Source organism: Cololabis saira, chromosome 18 (assembly GCF_033807715.1).
Source record: "Cololabis saira isolate AMF1-May2022 chromosome 18, fColSai1.1, whole genome shotgun sequence".
Lineage (NCBI taxonomy): Eukaryota > Metazoa > Chordata > Actinopteri > Beloniformes > Belonidae > Cololabis > Cololabis saira.
The window spans coordinates 38141041-38160603 of NC_084604.1; the positions used below are offsets into that span (position 1 = coordinate 38141041).

The following is a 19563-nucleotide window of genomic DNA, read 5'->3' on the forward strand; positions in this document are numbered from 1 at the left end:
AAATGTATTTGAAATCTCTAAAACGTGTAACAACAATTAAGGCACGAAATTTATATGATCTCTTAAAGAATTTTCCCTACTGAATTGGATAAAATCAGTCTGAATTCCCCCTTATAAAAGCTGCTTTTTTTCCTTACTAGTTTTATTACTTTATTAATTTAATTACTTATTTATATAAGTTCCTTTTTATTTCATTATGTCTGTTTATTATTTATTTTATTCAGTCTGTTGCACTTTAGGTTAAAGCATTTTAAAATATGTCACATTAGGGTCAGTTTTATGTTCCCTTGTTACTCTTTCTGGATTTCTAATGCTGTATTATTCCTCATGCTCGATTCACTCAGCTGTTATAATCTTTTCTATCAATAACGTCATGCCATTATATATACTACATTTGTTTAATTGTTGTTTATTATTACTGTTGTAATGGGACATGTACATTACTACCTGTATTGGGAACACCTGAATGTGTTTCACTATTTGTAACGTCTGACCTTTCAATAAAGTTTCTTAAAAAAAAAGAAAATTGTAAATTTGGCGCCAAGACGCCGCTCGGTTTTACTTCCGGGTCAACGTGACCCGTTTCCGGTATCGACGTAAACAAACAGCAGCTGCGACGGGACTTTCCTCCCAATAACCTGGACTTTCCTCCCTAAAACCTGGACCTGATCCGGTTCCGAGCGGCTCCACGTGGACGGGTCCCCCCGGGTTCGGGTCGAGATGAAGTGTGTCGTGTCCGGCTGCACGAACCGAACCCTGAACCTCGGCAGGGGGGGTTTCAACAGACCCGGCAAGAGGTTCTTCAGCTTCCCCAAGGACCCGGCCCGGGGCAAGGTAGGAGCCTCGAACAAACACTGGAGCCTCGAACAAACACTGGAGCCTCCAACACTGAGTAGATTAGATTCATAAAACATACACAACAAATCACATTTCAATTCAATTCACACTTTATTAAAGACACATCTCGAGAAGAGGTCCATAGTACTATATCCAGATGTTTAAACTGAGCTGTTTTTTTTCCATTTCATGAAAAATATATCATTTGAATATGATGGCAGCAACACATTTCTAAAATCTGGCACTGAAGCAACACAATGCTGCAAAAGTGGCTCAAATCAAATAGAACTGGCAGAGCATTTGATAAGTACTTAGGTTAGATGGCTACAGGCTGGTATAGGGCTGTTCGATTTTGCCCAAAAATAAAATCTCGATTTTTTTCTCTCAAAATCCGATTTTCGATTACAATTATTTTGTGAATTGACAAAAGGCAAAGAAATGATTTCCAATATGCTGTTTTTTTTATTGAACATTTGCCCCATTGGGCTTTAAGTGCAAACTTTGCTCTTATTAAACCAAAAATGAATGAATAAAGTGCAAAACTCTGTAAAATAAGTTGAAAAAAAGTTTTAAAAAATATAGCCTAATAAAATATAAAGTTTTATCTCTGGAAAAAAAAAATCAGCAAATCAGCACTTGCAAACATACAGTAAGTTATATTTCCAATTAAAGAAAACAAGACATTTTCTAATTAAACTAAACTGGGTCTTTGCATGCTAAATAATAATGCAACCCATGAAGGAGGTAGAGGTGTGTAATGTCAGTCATTACGTTTGATATTCACATTTGCAAGTTTTTTGGAAGGAACACGAGCCGGTCTAGCGGTGGCATGTTAGTATATCACCATGGTTACAACGCCCCCTCCTACACTAAAGAGCCTCTCCCATGGGGCACTTGTCGCAGGTATTGAGAGGTATTTCCATCAATCATTAATATGGTATCAATCATTAATATGGTATCAATCATTAATATGTGTGCAGACAAGGTAAAAAAAAAATAAATAAAAAAAAAAAAAAAAAAGGGAAAAATCGATTTTACGATTTTCACGTTTTAACATCGTTCTAATTACATAATCGCGATTACGATTTAAAATCGATTAATCGAACAGCCCTAGGCTGGTAACATCACTGGGTGTAAGAGGAGCATTTTAGAGAGGCTCTGTGATTAAAGCTGGGCAGAGGTTTACCAATCTGTGACAAACTGCATCAAAAACGTATGGAACAATTTCAGGGAAATGTACTGGAACATAAAATTGCAAAGACTTTGAAGATTAGATTAGATTCGATTCAACTTTATTATCAATGCACATGTTAAGGTACAGGGCAACGGAATGCAGTTAGCATCTAAACAGAAGTGCTTGTGCAGTGAAATAAACACAATGTACAGCATATACACGTATATATAAATATGTATGTACACGGTGCAGATTAATAAATACTGTGGTGCAGGTCAGACATGGATGAGTGATAATATATATTATAAACAGATTATACTTTATTTTATTTGTAGACACTGGGTCCAGAATACAAAACGAGATACAAAGACACAGACATTAAAAAAAAGAGAAAGAGATTCACTTGTGCCGTTCAAATGAGTTAAAACATACAAACATTTCCTCCAGTGTTTCCAGCACAGGAGGATAATCTTGTATCGCTCTGTGTCGTCTCTGTTAAGGCCATAATTAAAGCATTCTTTGACTCCTTCAGTCTACACATAAATCTAAACATAAAATTCCTCAGTACAGCATGGAAAGTGGGAACATCACTGGTCACAAACATTTCACTTGCACTTGTCCATCTAGAGAGTTTTAGAAAAATTCTAAAAGCATCGTTGTATACCACCTGTAGTTCATTTTAGCACTGGTATAATGGCAGCACAAGTGAGCGGTGTATAGCGGAGTGCAATGTTTTAAACAGTGCTGTTTTAACATTATCCTTACACATGTGAAACTTACGTGCAGCATATTGGCTTGGCCATATAGTAGGGCTGGGCGAATTTGGACAAAAATAAAATCCTGATTTTTTTTCTCTGAAAACCCGATTTTCGATTTTTTTGGTAAAACTACAAAAGACAATGAAATAAATTGTTTAAAATATTTTATCTTTATTTTTAAAGAAAAATAGCAAACAAATTTCCCTATTGGGAATGAAGTGCAATTGAAAGATCCTGTAAATCCTCCTTGAGTTTAGTAAAGTGACAACATTTACCATTTTCTTGACCAAACAAAGACGACTAGACGAGCTCCGTCTGTAATGCAGCTGCAAAAAAGGAAAATCCATTTTCCGATTTTCCTTTTTTAACATCGATTTTGATTAATAAATCCGATTTAGATTTAAAATCGATTAATCGCACAGCCCTACCATATAGTTCACTACAGCACTGACGCTGCAAATCATCATCGTCACTGAAATCATCCCTGATTATGTGGCCCAAGTATTTAAACTTCTTTACAACCTCTAATACTTCTCCTGCCAAAGAAAAAGAGGGAAAGGTAAGCTTCAGATCGTCCTTTGTTTTGCAGATCACAACAACAATCTTTTTAGAATTGAACAATATATCAAATGAAAAACCATATTTAGTCCAGACCCGTAGTAGCTGCTGTAGGCCAGCACTGTACGGAGACAGTACAACTAGATCTCCGTAGATCATGATTGATAAGGTTGTCCCCCACCATGCAACCTGTTTTACACTCATTGAGCTGTTTAGATAAATCATCCATGTATAAATTCAATAATAAAGGCGATAAAATCGGTAGGAGCCTCGAACACTGGCGGTGAATTAATCCACCAGTCCAGCCCAGAGGAACGTGGGGGTGAATACTTTAATGAAAGCTGATTGAACAAAAGGTTTACCTCTGTCCATTGACCATCCATCCATCCATTATCTATACCCGCTTTATCCTTCAGGGTCCCAGGGGTCTGCTGGAGCCTATCCCAGCTCATTTCAGGTGAGAGGCAGGGGTTACACCCTGGACAGGTCACCAGTCCATCACAGGACTGGTGACCTGTCCAGGGTGTAACCATTGACCAATAGGGCTGCAACTAACGACTATTTTAATAGTCAACTAGTCACCGACTATTGAAACGATTAGTCGACTAATCGGATAATTACATTTAGTATGAGGTTGCTTTAATTATGTGGCAAATGATAATAAACACAAGAAAGATGGCACTAGAGCCCTGATATAGCGGGACTGTTTTCTTCATCCCGCTCCTGCAAAACTAAGAATTCATGCCTGCACGGCACACAATAATAGAGCATTGATTTAGTGTCTTCCCCCGTCCCGCAAGACAAAATGTCCTGGACAAATCTATCTGATTTAATATTTGTATTTATGTATTTAATTTAACATGATCATTGTGGAGTTTGATGGATAATTGACAGTTCATAGGTCACCTGACTGAGAGTTAGATGCAAATCCATCATTGTCATCACACAGATTGTTTCACCTTTCGCCCTGCATCAATTGTGATTGAGTTTATAGAGACGAGAGTAGCTGTGAGTGGCTCAAATAATACTAATAAATAACATGAAATAAACAATGTGAACGATTGAAACAAATTAATTTAACAAATGAAAATAGGCTTAATATCTTACCAAGGCGAGTCCGTTTCGTTCAACACTCCGACGTGCTTTCTCTTCAAATGCATTACCGACGTGCTCCGTGATAAGCAACGTCGGCTTTGCAAACCTTGCAAGTCATCTTTTTATTCGCCGTATCAAGGCTAAAATGATTTTATTACGCACAGCTGCTACAGGACGCCGTCTGTTTTGTTTTACCCGCCACCGCTCAGTAGAGACGCTATCGTGCATGCGCGACTCTCTGCAGGGATTGTATTGAAGTGAGACGCCTCACTCCGTTGGAAAAACACGTCTGGCGACAATTGTCGACGATGGAATTCATTGTTGACAATTTTGTTTATCGATTTATGTCGACAACGTCGACGAATCATTGCAGCGCTAATGACCAATCTATTTATATCGACACGAGCAAAAAGATCTGTTATCAAGATCTTCTTGAAAGTGTTTGAGTTTTCCAACAAAGTATAAACAATTTTGCTTTGGAAAAACCTGAAGTACTGTATACCGTTCTGAGCATTTAGCTCTTTATCAATTACCTCATGGTCATCAATTGTTTGGATTTTCTTTTTAATTTGCCTTTTGTTCTTACAGATTAAAGAAAAAATAATTATTTTTTGTTTTTTTTAAAGCAACGTGTTTTACTCTGAATTTGAACTATTCCCATTGTCCTTATAAGCTGATAAAGCCACAACCGTCACCTCAGTCGTTTGGCTTTTTCACAAAATTCAGAAATGTCCCAAAGATGATTGTTAGTTTTCCAGATTGAAGGACGAAGGGCGTCCAGTTTAGACCAGGTTACCTTCAGAGAAATGGCTCAATTATCTGTTAAAGGTGAGACAGGTATTTCACTCTTGAGTAGTCGTTTTACAAGATTGAAAGAAATTAGCCAGTAATCAATAGTGATGCACCGATTGTTCGGTAACCGAAATTGTTCGGCCGAAAATGGCAAAAAAACACTTTCGGTGTTCGGTGGAATAAGTGGGAAAAAAACCGAACAATTAATAACGGCGTTGTAAAATAAGGAAATAGACTGGCCGCTCCGTCCCGTAACGTTGCGCACTATATAAATCGTTGGCCAACCAAAAACTAACCCCATAAGAATTTTACCTAACATTCACCAGGAGGTGGAACCAAAACAACATAATGCTGGAAATTAAAAAATTTCATTTTTTTATGTTCAATAAATATTTTCTACCTTGTAATTTTGTAAAAGATTTTTTTCTTTGAAAAGCATGCCTAAATCAAATTTATTTGATTTATGCAATGGTGAAAAAATTGGCAAAATAAATGAAAAACTGCTGAAGAACCATGTTCGGTATTGTTCGGTATTCGGCCAAGTGTTTATTATTATTTTCGGTTTCAGTTTCGGCCACAAATTTTCATTTCGGTGCATCACTAGTAATCAATGCGACAACTAAATCATGTCAATGGTCTATTGCCAGTTATCAACTAAACTATTTTGGAAAGTAATTCAGGTGTCAAATCTAATCACACACCTGTCCAAAGTCAAAGCTGGGATCCCGTTTGAGGGTCAGTCAGAACCAGAAGTAAAACCCGGGTGATTCTGTCCAGGTGTGGCTGGCAGCGCTGAGGGAGACGGAAAAGGACTCCTCCGAGCAGCACCTGATCTGCGAGGACCACTTCCTGCCGGAGGACATCTCCAGCACCGGCGTCAACAGCGACGCCATCCCCATCATGCCCCCCTGCCTGGACATGAGCAGCGCCTGGGGGGCCGAGTCCTCGGAGGACGAGGACCAGTGGGCCGAGGGCGGCGCTGGGTTTAAAGTTCCTTTTAGCGTAAAGCTGACCCTGCCAGAACTCCCCCCGCTGGATCGCCCACAACTCCGCCTGCTGGATCCACCGGAACCCCCTCCTCTGGATCCACCGGAACCCCCTCCTCTGGATCCACCAGAACTCCCTCCTCGGGGTCGACCAGACCTCCCTCCTCTGGGTCGACCAGACCTCCCTCCTCTGGGTCGACCAGACCTCCCTCCTCTGGGTCGACCAGACCTCCCTCCTCTGGGTCGACCAGACCTCCCTCCTCTGGGTCGACCAGACCTCCCTCCTCTGGGTCGACCAGACCTCCCTCCTCTGGGTCGACCAGACCTCCCTCCTCTGGGTCGACCAGACCTCCCTCCTCTGGGTCGACCAGACCTCCCTCCTCTGGGTCGACCAGACCTCCCTCCTCTGGGTCGACCAGAACCCCCTCTGTTGGATCCACCAGAACTCCCTCGTCTGGGTCGACCAGACCCCGCTCCGCTGGATCCACCACAACAGGTCAGCAGCTGTTATTGTTGTAGGAAGTTCTGTTCTGGAGGTTGTGGGTTGAGTTATTTATGTTTGGACGTGTCCGTTTCCTCCGTGTAAATTCCAGGATCAAGCTGCTAATGTGGCGTCGGGAGTCAAGAGGAGCAGGTAAGAAAACTTTCTTCATATGTTTATATCACCAGACCTTAAACTCCGTAAGTTAGGGGCAGGCCAGCGCGCAGCTCCTGAAGCTCCGGCCTGCAAACATGCACAAAAGAGAAAAAAGGGGGGCCGGCACAAGAAACTACAGGAGCGATGGACAAAAATGATAGCTATGAGATACTTATAATAAATAAAAATGGTAATGGAGAAGAGAGGCAGGGAAAAGGAGAGGAGAAGAAGGGTGAGAGGCACCGCCCAGCGGATCATGTCGGTCCCCCCTGCAGCATAAGCCTATAGCAGCATATCTACCACCAAGCTATATTTGAGACTAACTATTATAGTCTTGTTCTATAGCTGCAACTATGACTACTGACTCTAACACACTAGAGTTTACACTACCTAGAGATTTACCAACACCAGCTAGAGGTTTACTAAACACTAACTATAGGCTTTACTAAACAGAAAGGTTTTAAGTTTAGTTTTAAAGGTGGAGGTGGTGTCAGCCTCCTTAACCCAGATTGGAAGTTGGTTCCATAGTAATGGTGCCTGATAGCATGCGTTTTTTCGTGCGTTTTTTTTTTTCATACGTTTTTTCCGTACGTTTTTTTCCGTACGTTTTTTTTCGTACGTTTTTTTTTCGTACGTTTTTTTTCGTATGTTTTTTTCGTACGTTTTTTCGTACGTTTTTTCTTACGTTTTTCGTTAGTTTTTTTTCGTACGTTTTTTTCGTACGTTTTTTCGTACGTTTTTTTTTTCGTACGTTTTTTTTGTACGTTTTTTTTTTAACGTTTTTTTTAACATTTTTTCGTACTTTTTTCGTACTTTTTTTCGTACGTTTTTTCGTGCGTTCTTTCATACGTTTTTTCGTACGATTTTTCTTGCATTTTTCCTTACTTTTTTTTCGTACGTCTTTTTGTACGTTTTTTCGTACGTTTTTTCGTGCGTTTTTTTTCGTACGTTTTTTCGTACTTTTTTCGTATTTTATTTTCGTACGGTTTTTCATGCGTTTTTTCGTACGTTTTTTTCGTACGTTTTTTTCGTACGTTTTTTTCGTACGTCTTTTTGTACGTTTTTTCGTACATTTTTTCGTACGTTTTTTTCGTACGTTTTTTTCATGCGTTTTTTCGTACGTTTTGGATCATGTCCCCCCTGCAGCATAGGCCTATAGCAGCATATCTACCACCAAGCTATATTTGAGACTAACTATTATAGTCTTGTTCTATAGCTGCAACTATGACTACTGACTCTAACACACTAGTGTTTACACTACCTAGAGATTTACCAACACCAGCTAGAGGTTTACTAAACACTAACTATAGGCTTTACTAAACAGAACGTTTTTAAGTTTAGTTTTAAAGGTGGAGGTGGTATCAGCCTCCTTAACCCAGATTGGAAGTTGGTTCCATAGTAATGGTGCCTGATAGCAGAACGCCCGCCCTCCAAATCTACATTTGGATACTCTTGGAACTACGAGTAAACCTGCACTCTGAGAGCGGAGAGCTCTGACAGGAACATAAGGCACTATCAGGTCTTGCAAATAATGCGGAGCTAAGTAAGTAATAAGTACTAAGCCAAGTAATACAATTTTAAATTGGATTCTGAATTTTACGGGTAGCCAATGGAGCGACGCTAACACTGGAGAGACGTGGTCTCTCCTGCTGATTCCTGTCAGCACTCGTGCTGCTGCATTCTGGATCAGCTGGAGCCTATTCAGCAAATTACTTGGACATCCTGCTAATAACACATTACAGTAATCTAGTCTAGGTTTTAACTAAAAGAAAAGGCAGAAAATGTCAAAAGTGTGGGAGCATTTCCAGCTGGACACCAAGGCAACACTGTTGCATGTTTCACTGTAAGACAGTGTAAAATGAAGGTCAAATTAAGTTAACGCTGATTAATGAGAATAACGTTACGGTACCTTGCTAACATAACGTTAGCCCTGTGGAGGGCTGGGTTTCTGTTAATTATGACGACTGTCCATGCGGCTAACGCATTTAATCTGTAAAAACACAGAGCTGTAGAGTGATGAGGGTGAAAAATAAAAACGTAGTAAAGCTAACTGGGTAGTTTTCAATTTTAGCTCTTTAGTCGTTGATGGATAAAACATCAAGTAGCGCTGGTGGCTAATGTGCTCCAATACAGTTATTTTGAACACTGCCAAAACTCAACTTAACTAGAACTTAAACTTTGCTTGACACAAATTTAAGTTCAATTGAAACACGTGGGAAAAACAGCCAACCTTTTAAGTGATGTGTGTTATCAGGTGTAATGGCATTTTTAGGTTAGAAATAAGAACATTTCTTGGTCAGATCCTTAGTTTTTTGAATTTGGTCGACTGGTGTAAGTTCAGGGTTTTTAAATGCACAGCCATGAACCTACTGTATTATATAATTTAGTCTTAGTAATGTCAATTAACATCTAACATCTTATGTATATTTATAATTGCTCTTTAACTTAACAAAAATATGTTTTATCCGATTAATCGATGGAATTTTCAGTAGAATACTGGATTACTAAAATATTGGATATTGCAGCGCTTCTGTCAGCAGAACTGCAGATACATCCGTCTTGCAAAGGACTGATTCCAGCTCAGTTACTCTGAAACTCTGAAATATATTAAATCCAAGAAGATGACATGAAACGTTCATTTATAATGTAATAGATAAATAAAAATGTCTTCTTGGCCACATGGGGGCAGCACACCCCAACGCATCGGCCCTTGTGAAGGAGACGACTTCACATCTGTATGTGCAGCATTTTATCACCTTTAAATGTCACGTGGTCTGCAGATATTCTGCCGTCCTGCACGTCTCTGGTGTTTCCCTGATACGAGAGACTCAGGTGTGAGTTTGTGATTTATTTACTCTCTCTTCTTCTTTCTGTTGGCAGTGATCATCATCATCATCATCAGAAAAAAAATAGTCCTGCCGAGATGTACACCAGAGACGGTGTGTGCTTTTTATTTAATTTATTTTTTATTAAATAAGGTGCAACCTGCAAAAGGGATGACTCTTTAATTTTTTCCCTAAACAGCGATGACAACAGACTAAAATCGTATTATTATCATCATTGTTATTATTATTATTGTCATTACCATAATAATAATAATAATTATTATTATTATTATTTATTCATTTTGTTATCACTATTATAATCTTTATAATAATAATAATTATCATTATTATCCTCATTATTATAATCATTGTTAATAATAATTATAATAATTATTATTAGTGTTAACTGTAATAATAATAATTAGTGTTAACTGTAATAATTATTAGTGTTAACCGTAGTAATAATAATACAAAATGATTATTATTATTAGTGTTAACTAATAACTATTATTATTATTAGTGTTAACTGTAATAATAATAATAATTATTATTATTATTAGTGTTAACTGTAGTAGTAATAATAATAATAATAATAATAATTAATTATTATTATTACAGTGTTAGCTGTAATAATTTATCTTTATCATTATTGTAATTATTCTTATCAATATTGTTCTTATTATATTATTATTATTATTATTCCAGGTTTAACTGTGTTTTTATGTATTTTTTTCTGCCGTCCAGATGTGTCTCTGTCAGTGTTGACGCGCCGTTTCCTAGATTTGTTCCTGAAGTCGCCGAAGGGGCTGGTGGACCTGAAACACGCCATAACCAGCCTGCGCACGCGGCGGCGGCGATTCTACGACATCACCAACGTGTTGGAGGGCGTCAAGCTCATCGAGAGGAGTTCGGTCAACACCTTCCAGTGGATGTGAGTGAACGGGGGACGGGGGGGCATCGGTTTACCGTCGGTTTACCGTCGGTACAGGCGTGTCCGTACAGCTCGGTTAGCCTCAAGGCTGAGTTATGGTTCTGCGTCAAAACGACGCCGTCGTGCCGTCACGGCGACGGCACGACGTTGGTTTGACGCAGAACCTTAATTCAGCCTTTAGAGTGGGGGTTGGCAACCGTAACTAAGGGGGCGGGGCTTACTGACTTGGACCAGCATCAGTCAACGCCGGAGCCGCCAGCGAGAGACAACGAGGAAGAACTGCAGAGACGGAAGACGGGACCGGAAAAATGAGATGTAATGGCGAGGGAGGTTTATCTGTCTGACCAAGTACTGAAATAAAACCATCTTTTTCATCAAAAAATGGTTGCGCCATTAAGGGCTGGGTGGACCGTTACCCGAGTGGGCCGTTACCCGAGTGGGCCGTTACCCGCGTGGGCCGTTACCCGAGTGGATCGTGTAGAGAATCCTCTTCTATAAGTATTAACACCTTCATCAATGGACTGAAGAAAAACACTGGAGTCAGGTTTTGGCTGGCGTTCCGTTCAAATACTGCGAAGGTCTTTATTGTAAGAATTACAATTTGTACCAAACACAGGAGAGCCGGGTTCCGCAAACCAACTCTGAAAACTTGTAGATTTTGCTCCTCTTTTTATACTGTTGAAAAAGCCGGGGCCGTCCCCCAACTTCACCAATCTTCCTCCGTTATGCGAAATCTATCTCATTTAGGCCTCCCATCAGACAGGTTTTGCCTTCAATTCAAACCCAAACAGACCTTATATTTATGACATCACTGGTATATGTGTACAATTTAGCGCATACATGTGACTTTCTTGTCCGTTCATGTCGACATTTGGCCCTGCATCTGTATGTCTTCTGCAACCAAATTCATTATCTGACGCCCATCCCTGTTTTTATGCTCCAATACGTTCCCTAAACCGTCGCCTGTGTGAACCGTTAAATGTGTGAACCGTTACCTGTTGTACCGCTGTTGTACCGCTGTCTCTTGTCCGTCCAGAGGAAGCTGTCCAGCGTCCAGCTTCCTGTCCAAGAGGGACGTCCAGGGGGAGATGGACAACCTGAAGCTGGTGGAGGACACGCTGGACTCGCTCATCAAGAGCTGTGCTCAGCAGCTCTTCCAGATGACCGACGACCTCCACAACTCCAAATATCCTTTCACTGAGTCCCGAGGGCGGCGGGGGGTCTGGTACCCGGCGGGGGGTCTGGTACCATATATCCATCACTTCGTACCTAAACATCACAACCTAAAGCTTTACTGTCTTAACCTAAAAAAATGGTCCCTGTGATGGAAACTTTAGCCCCTTGTTCAAACCAAAACTGCACGGAAATGTTTAACACACATGACAGCGACACATTAAGCACTGAAATCCCAGTTCAAAGTCTCAAAAACCCGGTTTAAAGAGCTCCACAGTCTCCTCGCCGGAATATTTAAACAGTCAATATAACAGCCATCAAATCTACTCAACCCTCCATCATCTCAGTCATCAAACATTTTACAATTAAATAAATGATCGTCTCACCCAGGAACCACCAGTTTTATGTTGTCCCACATTCAGTTTTAATTATTTCAATTTTGAGTCTTTTTTGGTTTTAATTTTTGAGAATTTGGTTTTTAGCATTTTTTGCAAATGTAACTCCAAGACAGTATATAAAGTAATGAAATATAGACTATTTATGCAATTATAACTGAAAACTTTAATGTTTTCATACCTTTAAACATATTTAAAGGCAAAAACATGACACCAGATATGCTCGTGTCCAACAAAACATTCCTTTTTTGAGCATGAACAAAAATGAACAAAAAAAAAATCAATCTTTAGACATACACATTTTTTTGGAAATAATATGAGAATTGATTTAGAATTGGAAAATCGATTTTTTTTTTTTTTTTTTTATTCTTCCCCAACACAGGCCTAGTCAGAACCAACATCAGGCGTCTCGATGCAGAATGACGATGAAACAGAGGAAGTACTATGATTTTAAGACAAAGGATGATTCATTCTTACGATTCAAGTAGATAAAAACATCTTTATGGTCAATGTTACTCTAACAGAGTACCAGTCTGCAGACTGAGTTGGACAGAGGATAAAGTTTCCATCACAGAACCAAAAGCTTCAGAGCACTTAAACCGCTATTAAGCGCATCACATTGATTCATTTTTAGCCCTTGAGGTGTGTGACTGCAGCGTGGCAGCAGTCAGGTGCAGTAGGTGCAGTAGGTGCAGTAGGTGCAGTAGGTGCAGTAGGTGTAGCGGGGGGGTTTCAGGTTGAGGTGGGACGACATCCAGGAGTAGACGACACCTAGATCTGATGAGAGGGGGAGGAAAACCTGCAGAGGTGGAGAAGAGTGTCTGGGGGAGGAGTGGTGGTGGGAGTGAAGGGGGAGACCGGAGCACCGGTCATGTTTCTTTTCAGGGCTTGGGATCGATTCAAATATCAATATCAATTCGATTCAGAATCGATTATCAAGATTCGATTCCGATATTGATTTGGGTTAGTGTCATTTAAACTGTTTTTTGAGCTGATCCAGGGCAGCAAACGGAGGCCAAATGAAATCGGTTTTATTTTTTAACACATTCCGTTTCTATTTTTTTTCCATTTTCTGTGTTTTTCGGTTTTATAATTTTTGAAAATTTGGTTTTTAACATTTTATGCAAATTTAACCCCAACAAAATCTATAAAGCAATGATAACTGAAAACGTTCATGTTTTCATACTTTTAAACATACTCAAAGGCAAAAACATGGCAGTAGTTATTCTCGTGTCCAACAAAACATTCCTTTTTTGGGCAAAAACAAAAAAATTCCAAAAGTTATTTGTATGAAATAAATAAATAAGAAATAAATAACTCAAATATGCCGTTCAAAATCCATTTAAAGTGCAAAAAAAGAAAGAAATTGCAACAGCTCAACAGCGCATGTGTGAATTAAATGACTACTGGGATTAAAGTTCATTGGGCGAAAATGTAATGAACATCCTTAGACATACGAATCAATTTTTAGGAATTAATGAGAATCGATCTAGAATCGGAAAATCGTTTTTTTTTTTCAACACAGGACTAGTTTCTGTCCTTAACGCCTGGTGAACGCTGGCCTACGTGACCCACCAGGACGTCTGCCGGCTCCAGGCCTTCCAGAACCAGACGGTGATCACCGTCAAGGCTCCCGAGGAAACTAAACTGGAGATCCCTGCACCTAAAGAGGTAACCACGGCCGTGTTTTTTAAATGTATTTATTTACTTTTCTTTCTTGTGATCAAATATTTTTATTTATATATATATTTTTTTTCTTATTATAAAAGGTGGCATCCACACTGATGTCAAACAAACATTATACACATATTTTCACCCCCTTCCAAGCAGAGACGTAACTGACGTTTGCAGCGACGTAACTGACGTTAGCAACGACGTAACTGACGTTAGCAGAGACGTAACTGACGTTAGCAACGACGTAACTGACGTTAGCAGAGACGTAACTGACGTTAGCGGAGACGTAGCTGACGTTAGCGGAGACGTAGCTGACGTTAGCGGAGACGTAGCTGACATTAGCGGAGACGTAGCTGACGTTAGCGGAGACGTAGCTGACGTTAGCGGAGACGTAGCTGACGTTAGCGGAGACGTAGCTGACGTTAGCGGAGACGTAACTGACGTTATCAGAGACGTAACTGACGTTAGCAGAGACGTAACTGACGTTTGCAGAGACGTAACTGACCTTTGCAGAGATGTAACTGACGTTAGCAGAGACGTAACTGACGTTAGCAGAGACGTAACTGACGTTAGAGACTTAACTGACGTTTGCAGAGACGTAACTGACGTTATCAGAGATGTAACTGACGTTAGCAGAGACGTAACTGACGTTTGTAGAGACGTAACTGACGTTAGCAGAGACGTAACTGACGTTTGCAGAGACGTAACTGACCTTTGCAGAGATGTAACTGACGTTAGCAGAGACGTAACTGACGTTAGCAGAGACGTAACTGACGTTAGCAGAGACGTAACTGACGTTTGCAGAGACGTAACTGACCTTTGCAGAGATGTAACTGACGTTAGCAGAGACGTAACTGACGTTAGCAGAGACGTAACTGACGTTTGCAGAGACGTAACTGACGTTTGCAGAGATGTAACTGACGTTAGCAGAGACGTAACTGACGTTAGCAACGACGTAACTGACGTTAGCAGAGACGTAACTGACGTTAGCAACGACGTAACTGACGTTAGCAGAGACGTAACTGACGTTAGCGGAGACGTAGCTGACGTTAGCGGAGACGTAGCTGACGTTAGCGGAGACGTAGCTGACGTTAGCGGAGACGTAGCTGACGTTAGCGGAGACGTAGCTGACGTTAGCGGAGACGTAGCTGACGTTAGCGGAGACGTAGCTGACGTTAGCGGAGACGTAACTGACGTTATCAGAGACGTAACTGACGTTAGCAGAGACGTAACTGACGTTTGCAGAGACGTAACTGACCTTTGCAGAGATGTAACTGACGTTAGCAGAGACGTAACTGACGTTAGCAGAGACGTAACTGACGTTAGCAGAGACGTAACTGACGTTTGCAGAGACGTAACTGACGTTATCAGAGACGTAACTGACGTTAGCAGAGACGTAACTGACGTTTGTAGAGACGTAACTGACGTTAGCAGAGACGTAACTGACGTTTGCAGAGACGTAACTGACGTTTGCAGAGACGTAACTGACCTTTGCAGAGATGTAACTGACGTTAGCAGAGACGTAACTGACGTTTGCAGAGACGTAACTGACGTTATCAGAGATGTAACTGACGTTAGCAGAGACGTAACTGACGTTTGTAGAGACGTAACTGACGTTAGCAGAGACGTAACTGACGTTAGCAGAGACGTAACTGACGTTAGCAGAGACGTAACTGACGTTAGCATTAACTGACGGTTGTGTGTGTGTGTGTGTGTGTGTGTGTGTGTGTGTGTGTGTGTGTGTGTGTGTGTGTGTGTGTGTGTGTGTGTGTGTGTGTGTGTGTGTGTGTGTGTGTGTGTGTGTGTGTGTGTGTGTGTGTGTGTGTGTGTGTGTGTGTGTGTGTGTGTGTGTGGATGCAGGACAGCATCCAGGTCCACCTGAAGGCGGGAAAAGGTCCGATCGTGGTGATGACGTGTGACATCGGGACCGGAGAGCGGGCGGGGGCGCCGGGCGGACACTTCTCCCCCCTGGAGGAGAGTCGGATCAGAACGGCCACGTTTCACGCAGGTAAGGGGTTCGAGGAGTGGGGGGTAAATTACCTGGCTAACCTGCTAATGGCCACTTTTTAATTCAGAATTAATTATTCCGAATTAAATAATTCAGAATTCAAATATTTTCCTTCCAGTTTACATGGAAATAGTAATTCTGAATTGAGGTTTCCATGGAAACACGTTTGATGGTCTTTCTCCAATTCCTCTCCAGGTCTGGGGGTTGGGAAGGTTCTGATTGGATAGGGGGGGGGACCGGAGGTTAAACTACCGGAAGAAAAACAAGAAAAAAGTCGAAATGTCGAGGAAAAAAATTGAAATGTTGAGAAAACAAATCGAAATGTCGAGAAAAAAGTCAAAATGTCGAGAAAAAAAGTCAAAATGTCGAGAAAAAAAGTCGAAATGTCGAGAAAAAAAGTCGAAATGTCGAGAAAAAAAGTTGAAATGTCGAGAAAAAAAGTCGAAATGTCGAGAAAAAAAGTCGAAATGTCGAGAAAAAAAGTCGAAATGTCAAGAAAAAAAGTCAAAATGTCGAGAAAAAAAGTCAAAATGTCGAGAAAAAAAGTCAAAATGTCGAGAAAAAAAGTCAAAATGTCGAGAAAAAAAGTCAAAATGTCGAGAAAAAAAGTCAAAATGTCGAGAAAAAAGTCAAAATGTCGAGAAAAAAAGTCAAAATGTCGAGAAAAAAAGTCAAAATGTCGAGAAAAAAAGTCAAAATGTCGAGAAAAAAAGTCGAAATGTCGAGGAAAAAAGTTGAAATGTCGAGGAAAAAAGTCAAAATGTCGAGAAAAAAAGTCAAAATGTCGAGAAAAAAAGTTGAAATGTCGAGGAAAAAAGTTGAAATGTCGAGAAAAAAAGTCAAAATGTCGAGGAAAAAAGTCAAAATGTCGAGAAAAAAAGTCAAAATGTCGAGAAAAAAAGTTGAAATGTCGAGGAAAAAAGTTGAAATGTCGAGGAAAAAAGTCAACATTTCATGATTAAAGTTGAAATGGCCGCAGTTAGATGATGTTTTTTAATTCTGAATTAATTATTCCGAATGAAATAATTCTGAATTAAACTATTTTCCTTGGAGTTTACATGGAAATAGTAATTCTGAATTGAGGTTTACATGGAAACACGTTTGATGGTCTTTCTCCAATTCCTCTACAGGTCTGGGGGTTGGGAAGGTTCTGATTGGATAGGGGGGGGGACCGGAAGTTAAACTACCGGAAGAAAAACTAACTTAGCCGCTACAACTTTGAAAAGATCACAATTTTTATGTTTCCTGTTTCCATCTGTTATTTTAATGATTTCTATTTATTAAATAAATGTCTCTGCTCTTGACCAGCGTTTACTGCTGCTGCATCTTGAAACTTTGTTAGGAAAACCAGCCCAGTGGAATATAAGATCATGGAGACAGACGGACGAGGGAACGAGCAGAAAGAAAGACCGGGATTAATTTAAAGAGGAATGAGTGAATACAGGATCTGGAATTATTCTATTCAGATTTAAAATCGGAATAAACCAGCATTTACAAGTATTTACAAAAACGGATATTTCCCCCTCTACGTTTTGAAAAATGTCATCGTTTACACAAGATCGTTTTCAAAATCTCTTCATTTACACGAACCCGCATAAATAGCTGTTAAGGTGCTATGAGCAGCCAAACCTACAGGGGGCAGTGTAACGAGAAGATAAAGTCATGCTAGCCAATCAGAATCCTGGAAAAAACACCAACAAATGACACGTGTGAAGCCTGAATATGCGTTAAATCGACGGCGTAGCCTACTGTACGTACGGTGGCGTCGCCGCGTAGCCTACGCCGTAGCTCTGCGTTGGTGTAACGCGGAACCATAAATCAGCCTGGACTGCAGTTACTTCCAAGATGAACGAGAGTCTTTGGTTTGGAGTGACAGAGAAGTGGAGTTACTTTTAAGTGTGACGTTAGAATATAAAACAGGTAAAATACAAGAAAATATTGACGGTTACAAACTAATTGTAACCACAGGTGTCACTCATGACGCTGGTGACGTTTCTGTCTCATAATGTGACGTTCTGAAGCCTAAATGTCCGTTTCTCTCCGTTTACAAGCAAACTTGAAGACGGGGTTTTTGAAAATCTCCACTTTGGCCGGAGTTTTCAGGAATGATGGTTTTTGGAGACTTTGAGCTTCATTTTCGTGTAAACGAACGGCCAAAACGCATGAAAACATCACCGTTTTTGCTCCGTGTAAACAGGGAGCAAAAAATCGTCTGTCTCCATGATCTTATATTCCACTGGGCTGGTTTTCTAACAAAGTTTCCAGATGCAGCAGCAGTAAACGCTGGTCAAGAGCAGAGAACATTTATTTAATAAATAGAAATCATTAAAAGAACAGATGGAAACAGGAAACATCAGAATGGTGATCTTTTCAAAGTTGTAGCGGCTAAGTTAGTTTTTCTTCCAGTAGTTTAGTTCCGGTCCCCCCCCCTATCCAATCAGAACCTTCCCAACCCCCAGACCTGTAGAGGAATTGGAGAAAGACCATCAAACGTGTTTCCATGTAAACCTCAATTCAGAATTACTATTTCCATGTAAACTGGAAGGAAAATAGTTTAATTCTGAATTATGCAATTCGGAATAATTAATTCAGAATTAAAAAACATCATGTAACCGTGGCCATTTCAACTTTAATCATGAAATGTTGACTTTTTTCCTCAACATTTCGACTTTTTTTCTCAACATTTCGACTTTTTTTTCTCGACATTTCGACTTTTTTTCCTCAACATTTCGACTTTTCTTGACATTTCGACTTTTTTCCTCAACATTTCGACTTTTTTTCTCGACATTTCGACTTTTTTTCTCGACATTTCGACTTTTTTTCTCGACATTTCGACTTTTTTTCCTCAACATTTCGACTTTTTTTCTCTACGTTTCGACTTTTTTCTCAACATTTCAACTTTTTTTTCTTGTTTTTCAAGTTTAATTCGGAATGGCCATTTTCATTCAGAATTAGGTGTCATTTTTACTCATTTTAAATCAGATTTAACTTTAATTCTGAATTAAAGAGGAATTAAACGTCCCACGTAAACGCACTAACTGATGCTGCTGTTTCCCGTTTCAGAGTCCTAGAGACTTCAGAGCAGAGTGACCACCGGGGGGCGCTAAAGAACCACAGAACCCTCCACCCCCCCAGGACCGGAGGCTGAGCGTTCACACGAGGGTTTATCAGCTGCTTCTTCCAGAACAGACTTTCACCAGAGTCATGAGACGACCGGACCTTCCACCACGGAGACTTGAGCTTTATTTTTGTATGGACGGACGACGTGACGATCACCTCCCCTGCAGAGACTTTGTTTATACGCCGTAACCATGTAACGACGTTTTAATTCACGTTTAGCGTCTTTAGAGCTTTTTTTTTCTTTTTCTACATGAATAATGTTTTTGTTGTCAAACTTTGAGGTAAATAAATCCATGAAAAGTTTGACAGTGAGTCGTCTTTAAGTGAGGACCAGGATGTTGGGGATGAGGGGACCGGCCTGGTTGCCATGGCAACCCTGATGGATGAAAAGCCTCCCGGTCCGTTGCTGGTGAGATGATCAACATGTTCCTGACGTCACGAACCTTCACAGGAGGGACGTTGGAAACGCCTTAGAAGACGAGCGCGGGGGCGTTAGCGTCTCGGTGTTGCCAACTATGATTTAATAAAGTAAATTTTGTCTCTGGATTAACTTTTATTTACTAATTCTTTTTTTCACAAACTAAGTTTTTAACCTTGTAC

The 19563-nt window shown here is 40.3% G+C and overlaps 1 protein-coding gene across 1 annotated transcript; it reads left to right on the top strand.

Annotated features, from left to right (window-relative positions):
• Positions 1 to 595: 595 nt before the first annotated feature.
• Positions 596 to 19266, top strand: e2f6 (E2F transcription factor 6). Its single transcript, XM_061746578.1, has 9 exons — positions 596 to 834; positions 5992 to 6696; positions 6794 to 6834; positions 9718 to 9776; positions 10407 to 10593; positions 11630 to 11779; positions 13718 to 13832; positions 15696 to 15843; positions 18907 to 19266. Exons 1-9 carry the CDS (start codon positions 721 to 723, stop codon positions 18912 to 18914), a joined length of 1527 nt encoding a protein of 508 aa, XP_061602562.1. The 5' UTR covers positions 596 to 720; the 3' UTR covers positions 18915 to 19266.
• Positions 19267 to 19563: the final 297 nt, after the last annotated feature.